Source organism: Pristis pectinata, chromosome 26 (assembly GCF_009764475.1).
Source record: "Pristis pectinata isolate sPriPec2 chromosome 26, sPriPec2.1.pri, whole genome shotgun sequence".
NCBI classification, from domain to species: Eukaryota; Metazoa; Chordata; class Chondrichthyes; order Rhinopristiformes; family Pristidae; genus Pristis; species Pristis pectinata.
Genome location: NC_067430.1, coordinates 31,130,599 through 31,145,843, shown reverse-complemented (window position 1 = coordinate 31,145,843; position 15,245 = coordinate 31,130,599). Strand labels below are relative to the sequence as shown.

Here is a 15,245-nt window from a genome sequence, read left to right as displayed (position 1 = left end):
TCCAACAATACTACCCCAGTATCACAGCTCTATGACCACTTTGATCACTTTGCACTAAAAAAAGACTTTGATTATTTTGTTCTAATTGTGTTTTTTCTTGTAAAAATTGTGTATAAGTTATGTTTAATTTATGTTTTTCTTGTGAGTGCTGCTTATCTGATGCTCTGTGCCTGTGATGCTGCTGCAAGTAAGTTTTTCATTGCACCTGTGTACAGGTACTTGTGCAGATGGCAATAAACTTGACTTTGACTTTGTTGCATGGGTTTAGGTTGGGAGGCTGCGAACAGTGAAGTGCCTCAGGGATCGTTGCTGTGGTTCAGCTGTTCATAGTCTAGATCAATTACTTGGATGAGGGGATCAAGTATAAGTTTGTTGATGATATGAAGCCAGTGTGGGTTGCAAGGAGGGTGCAAAAAGGCTTTAAGGGAGATGTAGACAGATCAGGTGACTGGGCAAAGGCATATAATGTGGAAAAATGCGAGGCCATCCACTTCGGTAAAAAAAACATTGTTTAAATAGTGACAGATTAAAAGGTGTTGACATTTGGAGACACCTAAGGATCTTGTACACAGGTCACTGAAAGTTAATGGACAAGGAAAGCAAGCAGTTAGGAAGGTAAATAGTATCCCACAGGATGTTAAGGACAGGAGTAAAGTCATTGCACGGGGCCTGGTGATACTGCTCCTGGAATAGTACAAGTGTGATCTCCCTACTAGGAAAGGACACACTTGCTGCAGAGGAGTCCAACAAGGGGTGACCAGATTGATTCCTGGGATGGCAGGTTTGTCCTCAGAAGGGATTAAGCAGGTTGGGCCTTTGTTCTCCTGAGATTAAAAGAACAAGAGTTGACCTCACTGAAATATACAAAATTCTGACCGAGTTTGACCGGTAGATGTGGGGCTGCTTTTACCCTGGGCTGGATTGTCTGGAACAAAGGATCACCATCTGAAACTAGGGGTTTGTCATTCAGGGCCAACCTGGGTAGACATTACTTCACCTGGAGGGTGATGAATCTTTGGAATTCTCCGCCACCAGAGTTCTGGGGGTTCATCTGCTGCGTACATCCAATATAGGTTTTGAGACATTAAGGGAATCAAGGGATACGGGCTTGGAGCAGGAAAGTGGAAAGGAAGTAACAGATCAGCCATGATGTTACTGAATGGCGGAGTAAGTACATGGAGCTGAAACCAGCAGAAAATCACACAGTCAAGGGAAGGACGTGCAAACACCACACAGACAGCACCTGAGGTCAGGATTAAACCAGGGTCCAGTAGCACATCCCTTATAGTTATCCCTCGCTTAATATTTCAAACAAATACTTTGATCTTTATCATATTTTTATGGGAGCAGTGTCTCAGGATGTCTCAGGAAGGCAACTTCCATCATCAGGGACCCCGACCACCTGGGCCATGCCCTCGTCTCGATGCTGCCATCAGGCAGGAGGTACAGGAGCCTGAAGACCCACACCTCAAGGTTCAACAACAGCTTCTTCCCCACTGCCGTCAGGTTCTTGAACCCACCTGAAGAACCCCAACACTGCCTCGGACTGAATTTCCTTCAACTTGCGCTGATGTCGTTACGTTATTTTTGTTTATTTTGTCGTGTAAGTTACGTATAATTTATGTTGATTTAAGTTTATGTAATTATGTCTCTAATGCACTGAGCTGCTGCTGTAAAAAGCTAATTTTCGTGGCATTTATACCCCGGCTATGTCTGTCCGTGACAATAAACTCAAACTTTAACCAATACCAATGCAATTCTTTCTTGAACATATTCTGAAACATTTATCTGTTGACAGATTAGGTGAGCCATTTCACAGCTGACCTCACGGCTTGGTTGGGCTGAAGGTGACGGGGAGGACCTTCCTCCTGCTTATTGTCGTGCAAATAGTTTTACCCTGTCCCGTGATGCAGACATTGTGCAACATTTACTTTCCTCACTAGATGTCAGCAGAGGAAAGGAAGTCACTGTTTGTTGTAAGTGAGATGTTTAAACATCACTAAGGTGCATTGGGATTGCTCTGGGCAGTTGTGTTACAGACTCTTCTGCATCCTGTGGTTGGCTACCACTTGTGATAATGCTAACGTGGTGGGTGGCTGGAACATGCTGCCAGGGGAAAAAGTGAAAGCAAATACAATAGCAATGTTTAAGAGGCATTTAGATAGGCGCATGAAGGGATGTAGACCACTTGAAGGCAGATGTGCAGTTTAAATTGGCATCATGGTCAGCACAGACATTGTGAGCCGGAGGGCCTGTTCCTGTGCTGCACTGTTCATTGCGCAGAGTAGCCTTACCTTTGCCCATTTACCAATGAAGCGAGCCTCGTCCCTTCCTCTCTCTGTTATCTCCTCCGGCCCTGTACCATCCAAGACTCCTGCAGCACGCTCAAAGATGCCACCCTTATATGCTGTGCCTGCGATCTTACCTGGGCAAAGAAGGTTCAAGGGCAGCAGACAGCAGAGCAACCCTTGCAGCTTTCTCTCCAAGGCGCACACCAACCTGACTTGGAAATGGAGAATCACAGAGCCGTACTGCAGTGAAACAGGCCCTTCGGCCCACCACATCCATGCTGACCTTTTCACCCATCTACACTAATCCCATTTGCCCACACTAGGACCGTATCCTTCAATGCCTTGCCTAGTTAAGAGACTGTTTTAATGCCTCTTAAACATAGTGATTGCATCGCATTCCAACAGCTCCTCTGGTAACAAGTTCTAGATAGTAAACACTGTGAAAAGATTTTACCCCTCAAATCCCCTTTAAAACTCCTACCTCTCACCTCAAACCTATGCCCCACCATGGGAAAAAGATTCTGACTATTTACCCACTTTATGCCCCATCACATCACCCTTCAGTCTCCTTCACTCAAGGGAAAACAAACCTACTCTATCAAATCTCTCCCCATAACTAAAGTCCTCCAATGCAGACAACATCCTGGTGAATCTCCTCTGCACCCTCTCCAGCTGAACCACATCCTCCCACAGTGTGGTGACCAGAACTGCACACAGTGCTCCGTGCAGTCTAACCAGTGTTTTGTAAAGTTGCAACATAGCATCCCAATGTTTAAATGCTATGCTCCAACCTATGAAGGCAAGCATGCCATATGCCTTCTTCACCACCCCATCTACCTGTGATGCCACTTTCAGGGAGCTATGGATTTGAATCCCGAGGTCTCTCTGTTCATCAGCATTCTTCAGCACCCCACCATTTACTGTATATGACCTACCTCTATTTGACTTCCCAAGATTCATCACCTTACACTCATTGAAAGTATCCTGACTGGGTGCGTCATGGTCTGGGACGGCAATTCAAATGCGCAGGAATGTAAGAAGCTGCAGAGAGTAGTGGACTCAGCCCAATACATCACGGGCACATCCCTCCCCACCATCGGTAGTATCTACAGGAGACGCTGCCTCAAGAAGGCAAAATCCCATCAAAGATCCCATCATCCGGGCCATACCATCTTTACACAGCTACCACAAAAGCCTGAAGTCCCACACCACCATGTTCAAGAACAGCTACTTCCCTTCAACCATTCGGTTCTTAAACCAACTGGCAAAACCCTAATCACTAGAGTTTAGCAACACTATGGCCACTTTGCACTAAAATGGACTTTGTTTTTTTGTTCTAATTGTTTTCTTGTAAAAATTGTGTGTAATTTATGTTTAATTTATGTGTTTCTTGTGAATGCTGCTTATCTGATGCTCTGTGCCTGTGATGCTGCCTCAAGTAAGTTTTTCATTGCACCTGTGCACACATGGACTTGTGCAGATGACAATAAACTTGACTTTGACTTGGACTTGTTGGGATTAAATTCCCAACGATCTGCCCAATTTTCCATCTGATATATCATTGGTCCTTCATTGTCACTGTGTCCAAATCCTGGAACACCTTCTGCAACAGTGCTGTGGAAGCACCTTCAGCAGGACTGCAGCAGTTCAAGGTAGCTCATCACCATCTGCTCAAGGGCAATAGGGGCTGAGCAATAAATGCTGGCCTGGCCAGCGACGCTCACAAGAAAAAATCTATGGAAAATGATATCATCTCTTCTGTCAATTAGTTTTGAAGTATAACCGGTGTTGCAATGGTGATTAATCTGTTTTCGTGATGCTGATTGAGGGGTGACTATTGGCCAGGGATCTTTCCAGCTCCACTTCAAATTAATACCTTGGGATCTTTCAGATTTCAGAGGTCAGTCAGAGCTCGGGTTTATCATTGCTCCTGCGGTGATGGCCCAGCAGGACTTTGGAATGAGACTTCTGGCTCAAATCAGAGTGCCCCCCTATTGAGCCACGGCTGCCACATGGGACTAAAGTAGATAATATGTTTTTAAAAGAGTCCTGGGTAACATTCTCCAGGTTAAGTGGTAAGTTATAGAGCAGTACTAACAGCAATAAATCTAAAGCAGTAAATGAAGCAGAATACACATCTAAGGAGATTTATTGCTGTGTTGGAAGACATCAGTCAGTGCCCATTTGGAGTATTGTGTACAGTGCTGGTCATCTTGCCAGATGGAGCATTCCATTTCTCTCGAGAATGCAGAGAGGAATGTTGCAAAGGTCAGGTGGCTGTCTTGAAAAGATTTGTGTAGAATTAATGGCCTTTTCCTGTCTCTGTAACAGCCATGTCTCTGATTAGAAGATCCTGCTGCCAATGACTGGACATTGTATCTAAAGCAAGGAAAGTCACCTTTGCCATCAGATATTGGGTGTCAGTGAAGTTGGTACAGCGGAGAACAAGGAAACACTGCCTGTCCCTCTAGTCTGCAGGTCAGGCGACGTACGTGGAAAGGAAAACAGGATTAATGTTTCAGGTCTGAGACTATCACTAAAACATGACTAAACCTCATTTAATGTTTCAGTGATGTTTTTGAGGAATAAATATTGGCCCCAGGATGCCAGGGAGAACTCCTTGGGTCTTCAGAAGAGTGCCATGGGATCTTTGACATCCACTTGAGAGAGGATCTAGGGTTATGGTTTAATGTCTTGTCCCTCAGCACATATTGGAACACCAGCCTAGGGTGTTGGACATGGGTTTCTGTACTGGGGCTTGAACTCACAACCCCCAGCTTCAGAGGTGAGAAAGCTGTCCACCGAGCAGCTGTCTTCTGAAGTTGCAATGCACACAGATCAATTCTCACACCGAGCAACCTCTCTGAACGCCACTCACTTTCTCCAGATCAAACGTGTAGCTATGGGAACATCGCATGGACCCAAGTTCCACCTGTCTTTCTGTGGGATAGGTGGAACAGTCTCCATTCAAGTGCTACTCAGGTTCCCTCTCTCAATTCCTTTCTCTGTACGTCAATGACTGCATTGGTGCTGCGTCCTGCACCCACAGAGAACTCACATTTCATCACTTCTGCTGGCAATTTCTGCCCTGCCTTCCCCTTCTGATGGTCCATCTCCGACCCTTTCCTTTCTGGATCTCTCTGAATCTATCTCAGAGGACGGACTAGCAATAAACAGACTCCCACAGCTATGCCCCTACCCTACCTCCTGGAAGGCTCCGTTCCATTCTCCTAGCTCCTCTATCTTTGCTCCAGTATTTGCTCCAGTGACGAGACGTTCCTCACAGTGGCCCGAAGCAGCTTTGTCCCTGAACCACGTCTCCCCCTTTATAGTGAACAGTAGACAGACCCCTTGACTGCATCTCATCCAATCCCTGCCCTTCTACCCTCAGACCCTCTCCTCCTGGCCAGAGCAGGAACAGAGTTCCCCCGGTCCTCACCTTCCACCCTACCACCATTTGTATTATTTGGATCATCCTTTGCAATTTCTGTCACCTGCAATGAGATTCCACCACTGGTCACACCTTCCTCCGCACCCTTTTCTTTCCCTCATGACTCCCTAGTCTGCTTTCCATCCCCACCAACCACTCCCCTTCTTACAGCACTTTCCCATTCACCATTAGGAGGTGCAACACCTGCCCTCTCACCTCTTCCCTTCCCACCGCCCCAGGACCCAAACAGTCCTTCCAGGTGAAGCTGTGGTCTTGTTAACAATGTGGTCTAAGTTCATCATCCTTGTTCCTGATACTTCTCACATTCCGATGAACTCTGCAGCTTCAGGTAACTCCCTTTCTCTGTGCCAGACCTGGCTCATTGGCACCTGCGTCACTGGCAGTTTGTCTCTCTCCAGCAGCACAGCCTTTAACCCATTGACCAGATGATCTCATATAGAGTTATCCCCCTGGCAACCCTGGCCTCACCCAAGGGTATTCCCTTTGTCCTATTCATCCCTTCTCCACCCTCCCCGAAACCTAACGACAGCTTACTTCCTCTCCTTCCCAGTTCTGACGAAGGATGATTGATGAAACATTCTCAGTTTTACCCTCTTGACAAAACTGCTGAATGTTTACAGCATTTTTAGTTGTTACGTTCTGATTTCTTAAGTTTTTTGTTTTGATTTTTAGGCAGATCAAGTTTTATTCCATTCAAACCCAAATGGTTAATTATCTATGTGTTTAAAATTTGGGGCCTGCTGCCTGGTAGAGTGCCTGACTCAGTTGTAGTTTTAAGGGAAATTGAGGAAAGGCTATGGGATTGAGATCAATCATTCTCCCTTTGAAGAGGACAGTGCACACTTGATGGGCTGAACAGCCTCTTTCTGTGCTGTCCTAGTCTCTGATGCTGAGATTCAAATCATGCATTCCCTTCCTGACCTGGTCAAACCTGACTCGGCAGTTGGAACAATCCTTTACCCTAAATTCCAGATGAATTCACCAGGACAGGATCTAATAACGTGATAGGACAGGCATGAAGGGCTGAATGGCTCATGCTTGCTCCTTATCTTGCACTTGGCTGATTGGATTGGTTGGGTGCAAGACCAGAGGGGAACTGGATGGGACTTCCCAATCACTGATGAACAGATGAAACATAAATGGTTTAAGCACAGAACCAAACAGCAAGGACACCCATTCCACTTTCACTCTACCTACTGCTTCCAACCAATGAGTCACAGAGTCACACAGCACAGAAACAGGCCCTTCGGCCGACCAAGATTCCCATCTAAGCCAGTCCCATTTGCCCAGGTTTGGCCCATATCGCTCTGAACCTTTGGCATCCATGGACCTGTCCAAGTACTTTTTAAATGATGTTAATCTACCTGCCTCACCCACTTCCTCTGGCAGCTCGTTCCATTTACGGACCACCCTCTGGGTGAAAAAGTTGCCCCTCATGTTCCTATTAAATCTCTCCCCTTGAATTCATTATGCCCAGGAAAATTAACCCATTGTACCTCTGCTGATAGAGATATCCAGTTCGTCTGCAAGACCCCTTGTTCTTCTTGTGTTTCCTGTGATTTCACTCAGTGAGAACAGAAAACCTCTGAAAATTCTTGGCCCAAGTTTAACGTAATTGGACTATATTTCTTTTTCTCTCCCTCAGCTTGCACTAAATGTTATGTTTATTTTGTCATGAATTACGTATAATAAGTTAAGTTTCTGTTAACTTATATTTGTCATGTATGTAACATACTATGCTGCTAATTTCCATGCATTTTTACCCTGGGGATGTGGCGTATGCCTATGACAATAAAGCTGAACTTAATCCACCCGGACATTAGACCAGATTCCCCTTTTCCCTATTGGGTGAACAGAGTAATAAAATTTACTGCAAGATCTCAAATAAACGTATACAACAATATTATTTTCAAATTGATTTATTACTTATCAATACAACAAACAGAAAAAAATTGCCTGCTGTCAGACATCAATGTTTTACCAAAGGAGTTGTGTTTCACCTCTATACAAATGGAATGGCCAAGTTGTAAGTTATTGCAATCTCTTTCAGCAGGTTATCAATGCACCATGGGAGCCCAAGTATCAACAATTTCCGTGTAACATTTACTTCGTGTGTGTAATGTAACAGAATATTATTGAAGTAATGCAGGTATTGCCAGAATTGAACTTGGCAACACTCTGGGCAGTTGCTGGTGGAAAACAAGACATCAAGCGGGGTCGTAAACACTGCTACTTCAATTCACAATTACGTCTGTCACAGGACCCTCAACTATGCAAATTCGGCAAAGATACAGGAGAAATGAGTAGATTTTTGACAAATAATCCAAAACCTGGAATGAAGATTTAAAAACTGGGCCCCTATCTTGATGTGTAATTCAAATATGGAGAGAGAACTGACCAATACCTGATGTTGCAAGAAAAGCTTAGAAGTAAAAAGTCAAATCATGTTTCATTACAAAGAGAATTACAGAATTTTAAATCAATCCACATCGTTGCATTAAAACAAATTACAGGAAACTGAAAAACATAATTGATCCAGCTCAATTTCTTCAATCTTATTAATCTGATCAAAACCTCAATATCCTCTAAATTTTCTTTCAAACTAGCCAACTACTAACACTAAAGTAAAGAGAAAATGTTGGAAACACTCAGCAGGTCAGGCATCAACCATGGAGAGAGAAACAGCTCATGTTTCAGGTTGTGATGAGGAGTCTTCAACCTGAAACGTTACCTGCTTCTCTCTCCACAGATGCTGCCTGGCCTGCTGAGATTCCAACATCTTTTTATTTCAGATTTCCAGCATCCTCAGTATTTTGGTTTTCACTAACTTATACTGAATGTGGTTAAGGCTAGGTTTCATTTGTGTACTTCCATGAATATCGCAAGTCAAAGATAGCCCTTACGCAGGAGGAGATATATCGTTACCAACACCAGACGGCCACTTCTCAAGGTTGGAGAAAACACGACCTGCGATGGCTGTTCAAGCGAGACATCAGGATCAGCACATCTGGATGTTGTGAAGGGCAAGGTGCACTAAAGCTAACACTTCTAATCACTGTTCTATCAACACTATTATAATCTTTTGGTTGTTGAATTTGGCAGGAGAGGGATGCAAAAGCTGGAATGCGCAACCTGTCAGAACGACATACCCCAGGCAGATGCTATTTGTGTTCTGAAGAGCAGTCTTTTCCTTTCTTTCCTCTCCCAGGTTTCAGTCTTCATTTCCTGAAGGCTGGGTCCTGCAGGGGGATGGTTTCACCAACACCAGGGCCGTCTTTGATGTGTGCGTCTTATTGCTGCTCATGCAACTCAACCTCGGATGGCATCACAAGCAGGTCCTCACCTGACTTTCCAGCATGGGCTACTGGATATCACCAGGGTCTCGAAAACTCAGCACCATATCAGGCTCCACCACTGAGCAAATGCAAGGAATAAATATTCCCTGAATAAAAGATGGTGGAATATCATCCAATTTGCCTGGACTGACCAGGGAATTTACTTCTGACATTTCCCAATTTGTCAAGCAAAAAAAATCCATTAGCTTTACAAAAATACATAAATGAAACACAGTAATTCAAAGATTTAAATTATGCTTAAAAAAACTACAAACAACTTACAATACAAAAATCTTTCACAGGAGCAAGAGAATTCAAGTCTGACTCAGACTGAAGTGTGGCCACAGCAGAGATTCCTCCAACAAGAAACAGTCTCAGAAAGCACCAAGAGTAAGTAACAAAAGTGAATATCCAACTGTCTTTGGTCGCCCCAAAGTCTTTCTTTTTGCAGTGTTGAAAATATTGAGCATCCCTACAAAGAACAGATGGAATGGGGTCAACAGGGATCAGCGGACAATAGACTTGACCGAGGCAGAAATTCATTGTTGGGTTGCTTGTGCTAAAACACAATGGAGGAGTGGCTGTGTGGTGCAGTGAGCTTCCAAAGTTCAGCCTGAGTGAGTTCAACAGATTTTGGAAGCAGATTACAATGTGTTACCAGCCCAGGATGAATCTCCAGGCTATAATTTCAATTTACCAGCCCTTAAGGGGCTTTGCCTTTCCAGACCTTTGCAAAAGAAGGCATTGTATTCCATTATTCACCTTGATTAAATTTTAACTTCAAGACAATAACTGCACAGACTTTCCAACAGCCTATTTGAGCAAAGTTATCTGGGCAGTTGAAGGCTAATCTTCCCCTTTCCTTCTGACATTTAAGGTAACTTGGTATTGCTTTAAGTACCAAAAAAAATCTTGTTATGAATAGAAAGTAGAAAAAGATTTGTTGAACTGATATTGGCCTCTTTGTAAACGGCCATCTGCGGTTATCAAGATAATGGGCACTAGGGTTTAGAGATTCATCTCGGGAGGTGACATGGGCCATAGAATTAGCCTGTAATACAGTGCAATGAAGCAATGGCAGAGATTTAAGTATCAAGTGTGCAGACACACCCATTTTCAACCCCAGGTCTCTCCTCTGTGTAAACATTGAAACTTTTCATGGCTTCAACTTAAGGTGTGCCAGAACAAGTCCAGCACAGCAAACATTTCAGTGCTTACACACAAATACCGACACTTAAAGTAGTATTTTAATTGCCTGCACTGTAAAGTCATCCTCTGTTTTAGGGTTAATTGCTCTTGGTCTGTGTAATGGATCAGTGATGGCATGAAGACAGAAACCAGTGAAGCACAAACGAACGCCCCTCTGAATCCTGTGGTGCTGGAGAGATTGTTTTGTCACAGAGCTGGTAAAGGTTGCACTGAGCTGATACCCACGCTTGTTGTATCTGGACTAGTTCAATGGAACTTCTGGAAGACTGGTCTCTAAAATGTCCAGCAGGTGAGCAGTAGCACAGGAGAACCGTGGCTTGTATCCTGACCTGAGCATTGATTCACGGGGCTGTGTCACAGAGATGAAGGGGACTGGGGGTGGGGAGAGTCAGTGGGGATTCTGCTGATGCAGGGGTCCACCCTGGTGCTGTGCGCGTGGGAAGTTGGCATCTATGGGTTTCCATCTCCTCCAGTTCAGATAATCTGTTGCCCACACTGCCTAGAATCAAACTTGGGGCAGACGGGCAGCATCGTGATAATAAGCTGGGCAGGACATTGATTCTGCCCTTTGACCCTTCCCAACTCACTCAGCACAACGGGAGAACCAACTCACCCCTTCACCTTTTAAATCAAAATCACAGCAGTCGGATCTGTTCAGCTGCCTAAAGAAGTCTGGGAGTGAAGATTGGTTCGGGAAAGTAGTCCTTAAACTGTAATAGGTGTAAGTCCCAGCAGGAAGTAAGACCTTCACAGCCAGAGGGAACACTGCTGTACACACACACCGGTCAGTCACTGGCACCTTAGAGATGATCTAAAAATTCTAGAAACTGCATGTCCACATGGAAACTTCATCATCCTGCATTAAACAGTTACAAAGAGTTTTACAGCAACATTTTGTTATTCCAGGCACATAATAAGATCACAAAATGGATCTGTTGATTATCAAACCAATCTAAAGGAAGTCTAATCTCTAAACATGCAGATCCAAACAGAAACCAACCTTGCGACAGATCTAAATCCGAAAATCAATTCTCTTCAGCTACATAATCACTGGCGGATTTACAGTGTTCTGTAAAGAGTTATCTTCTAAACACTCAATGCATTGGCTCAGCTGGTGAGCTGACTGCTTCCGCCGATGTTCCTGTCTTTATCTTTGCTACTGGGATAGCACCATGTAAGTTTCTCATTTGGGAAACATTGTACCCAGATTGCAGGCTTCTCATGAAGCCAATAGTTTGATAGTGTGCTCACTGTACTCTGGAGCATTACACCTCAATTCTCTTTGCAAAGAGCACCAACATCTACGGTGACCAGAAACCTTGGCTTTAAGAATAGCTGCCACTTCAGCCTCCAAAGTTCCTCAACGTCCCAAGGGTTCTGGTTAGGAATCTTTCAGCATGTTGATCCTCGCATATATTTTCAGGGCTGGTCCTAACTTAATGTTCATGGCGCTCATGAGGTGATCTTCTTTGAGCAGCAGGAGGGCCTGCCCGTCAATCTCCTGGGCACGAAACTCATCGGCAATCTCCTGGCAACCTGAAAGGGAAACAATACGAGGAGGTTACAGTCCAGCCCATGACAGGGAGTGCCCAGCTACGTTCTCACTGGGTTCCTGCAGGAGGATGACACCACCAGCCTTGGCAGGCAGTGCAGGACTTCCTACAGGAGCTGATTCTTCTACAAGGAGTGTTAAATTAAAACGTCCCAACATTTAATCCTTCCATTGCGATCAAAAAGGAAACAAGCTGCAGATGTTGGAAATCTGGCAATACTGAGTAGGGCAGGCAGTGTCTGCAGAGAATGGAACGGAATTAACTTTGGGTTAATTGGCCAGTTCTGATACAAACTGGAACAGCTGGTTACCTGGAATTGCTGAATTCTGCGGTTGGTCCCATGGGCTGTAATGTGCCCAGGCAGAAGCTGAGCGCATGTTGAGCTTCGCTGGCACAGGGCGAGGGGCCACAGGTAGGAAGCTCAGGGTGGGAGTGAGATGGAGAATTAAAGTGACAGACAACTGGAAGTTCAGGGTCACTGACTGACTGAATGGAGGAGCTCTGCAAAGTGGTCACTTGGTCTGCATTCTGCTTCTCAGTGGAGAGGAGACCATGGCAACAAATGCCTCTTCTCCAAACTGGATGAAGTGCAAGTGAATCACTGCTTCACTCGGAGGCCTGTTTTGTCCCTGGATTGTGGAAGGGATGAGGGGAAAGGTGTGGTATCTCCATGGGACGGTGCTGTGAGAAGGGGAGAGGTGCAGACGGGGACAATAAAAACAGGGAGTTGTGAAGGAAACCGTCCCTTTGAAATGCTGAAAGGGGAGGGGGGAGAGGGAGGGTCAGCGGGTGGCATCTCGTTGGAAATTACACAGGATGATCCATAGACTGTGGAGGCTGGTGAGGAGGAGAAGGGGAAGAGAGGATGAGAAGAGAAATGGAACAAGATGGAGGGACTTGCTGACTGTGCTGGAGTGGAAACCATTAAGCTGAAGGAAGACAACTGAGGAGCAAATGGCACTGTGGCCATCGGCATCAGAAGAGGTACGATGGAAGCAGAGAAACTGGGACAAAGGAGAGTGTCCTTGCAGGATGCAGGGTGGGAGCAGGTGCAGTCAGATAGCTGTGGCCTCGTAATGGTCACTAACCTGAGGCAGAGAGAGGGAAGGGAACAGATGAAGCAGACGTGAGGAGGAGCTGGGCAGCGACGGTGATGAAGATTTGAATTCTGTACGAGGTCAGGAAGCAGCAACAGGACAGCCACCAATGGACTGGAAAACGAGGTGAGGGAGGGGCCTGGGTAGGACCCAGAAAGAACAGTTGCGCAGAAAGACAGGCATAACTCGGACCCCTGCGAGTTCCCATGGCAACAGGTTTAATTAGGAGAAAGTTAGCAGAGTTAAAGGAGGAAGTGTTTTATGTGAGGAGGAGTTCAACCAGCTAAAGGAAGGGGTGTGTGGAGGGGCCTGGTGGGGCAGGGGGTCTTCAGCCCCTCCTGGTGTAGGAGGGGGGTGGACGTCCATGGTGAAAACAAGCTGGTTGGGACCAGGGATCTGCAAACTGCCGGAGTGTGAGGGATGTCGTGGATGGAAATGGGAGGAGCCTGGAGAAGGAACAGAGGCACGGAGTGAAGACACAGTGACCGTGGGTCAAGCATGGGCTGAAACTGAATCTCGTCAAAATCAGAAAAACTGCAGATGCCGGAAATCTGAAAACAAAACCAGAAAACGCCAGAAACACTCAGAAGCATGGTCCGTATCCCTCTATCCCTGCATATTCACGTGTCTAAGAGCCTCTTAAACACCACTGTAGTATATCAGCCTCCACCACCACCCCTGGTAGCCCGTTCCAGGTGCCTATCACCAAAAACTGGCCCCATACATCCCTTTTAAACTTTTCACATCTCTCCTTGAATATGTCTTCTAGTATTAGACATTTCTACCCTGGGAAAAAGATCCTGGCTGTCTACTCTATCTGTGCCTCTCATAATTTTATAAACTTTTATCAGGTCTCCCCCCCCAGCCTCTGCCACTCCAGAGAAAACAACCTAAGTTTGTCCAACCTCTCCTTATAGTTCACACCCTCTAATCCAGGCAGCATCTTGGTGAACCTCTTCTGTACCCTCTGCAAAGCCTCCACATCCTTCCTGTAATGGGGTGACCAGAACTGCACGCAATACTAATCAAGTTTTATACAGCTGCAACATGACCTCCTTACTGTTTATACTCAGTGCCTCTACTGTAATTATTCATCATTCCCAACTCCCTGGGTGGACAACAACAAAGATTCACAGCTCTCGAGAAGTTCCAGTGCATCTGTGCCTTCACCTGGAGTCTGGCCCACGTTCCAGACTCTGGTACCAGAGGAAGCCGCCTCTCAGCATCCTCAATCTGTTCAATTCCTCCCCCAATCCTGATCCTGCCCGTCACTCAAACGTTACCTGGCAGCGAGCGAATGAATTCGCACACATCCTCCACATTCCACTTGGTGGGGTCACTGGGCAGGAAGTGGTGTCCAATTCCCATCAGGTCCCGCATCCTCAGGTCGTGGACGTCGAGCTCCCGCTCTCCCTGGCGTCTCCGAGACGTGGAGGAGCTGGCAGAGATGGGCGACAGAGGCTCCTCGTAGCTGGAGTTATCTGACCCTCTGCTGGAGTCCTCCTGACTCAGGCCCACGGTCGCCGGGGACTGCTGAGGAGCAAGATAAACATTGCAGGGTTGTCAGAGCTGAAGCCCAAAGCTCAAAACACCAGAGGTTGTGGATCACATTTCCAAAGCTCCCCATCCTCACCCCATCCCTTTCCCCACTCCTTCAGGCCGCCGACGTACCAAAATCTTCCCCAGGACCAAACCAAACCAACAGTGTCATAGAGGCCTGTGGGAGACACTGAGGCCGACCGTCAAAGCTCAGGCAAGTTGGAAGCAGCAACTTATGGGAGGTGCCCACAGTGCAATGATTCATCGGTAATTGGTTTATTAATGTCACATGTACTGAGATAGAGTGAGAAGCTTTTGTTTGCGTGCCATCCGGACAAATTATTCCATACATAAATACATTGAGGTAGTACAAAAGGGAAAAACAGAGTGCAGAATATAGTGTTATAGTTACAGGGAAAGTGCAGTCAAAAATTGGGGTGAACAAGAGGCCAGAAGTAGAGGAGTACAGAGCTGTACTGAGATCTCCTCAGAAGTGGAGTACAGAGACCCCGGAGGGCAGGGGGTGACAGAGACCTCGGAGGGCAGGGGGTGACAGAGATCAGGGCCACATAGGGATCAGAAAGGAAACAAGTTTCAACACAAAGGTGAACATTTTCAAGTTGAGGCTCGAATGCTTTAAGGTGGCTGCCTTCAGACTGACATTTGTTTATTGGTAGCCCAGGGGATGTGGAAAGCCCTGGGACCCTCACGGGCGGATTGCAACTCTCCGGGTTTCCCATTGCACCGTCCATTTACCCAGTGAGACTGCC

General features: G+C 46.0%; 1 protein-coding gene across 12 annotated transcripts in view; it reads right to left on the bottom strand.

The window, feature by feature from the left end:
• Positions 1–7,709: 7,709 nt before the first annotated feature.
• The window catches only part of phc2a (polyhomeotic homolog 2a (Drosophila)), a 199,285-nt gene continuing 191,749 nt past the window's right edge, over positions 7,710–15,245 (bottom strand). For 11 of the 12 annotated variants that reach the window (XM_052039327.1, XM_052039335.1, XM_052039334.1 and 8 more), the window contains 2 exons: positions 14,220–14,469; positions 7,710–11,822 (listed from right to left, as the gene is read on the bottom strand). In XM_052039327.1, the coding sequence (XP_051895287.1) occupies positions 11,668–11,822; positions 14,220–14,469 (405 nt within the window). In that variant the 3' untranslated portion in view covers positions 7,710–11,667. The remainder of the gene's footprint in view (positions 11,823–14,219; positions 14,470–15,245) is intronic. The other variant, XM_052039333.1, reaches the window with a different exon arrangement.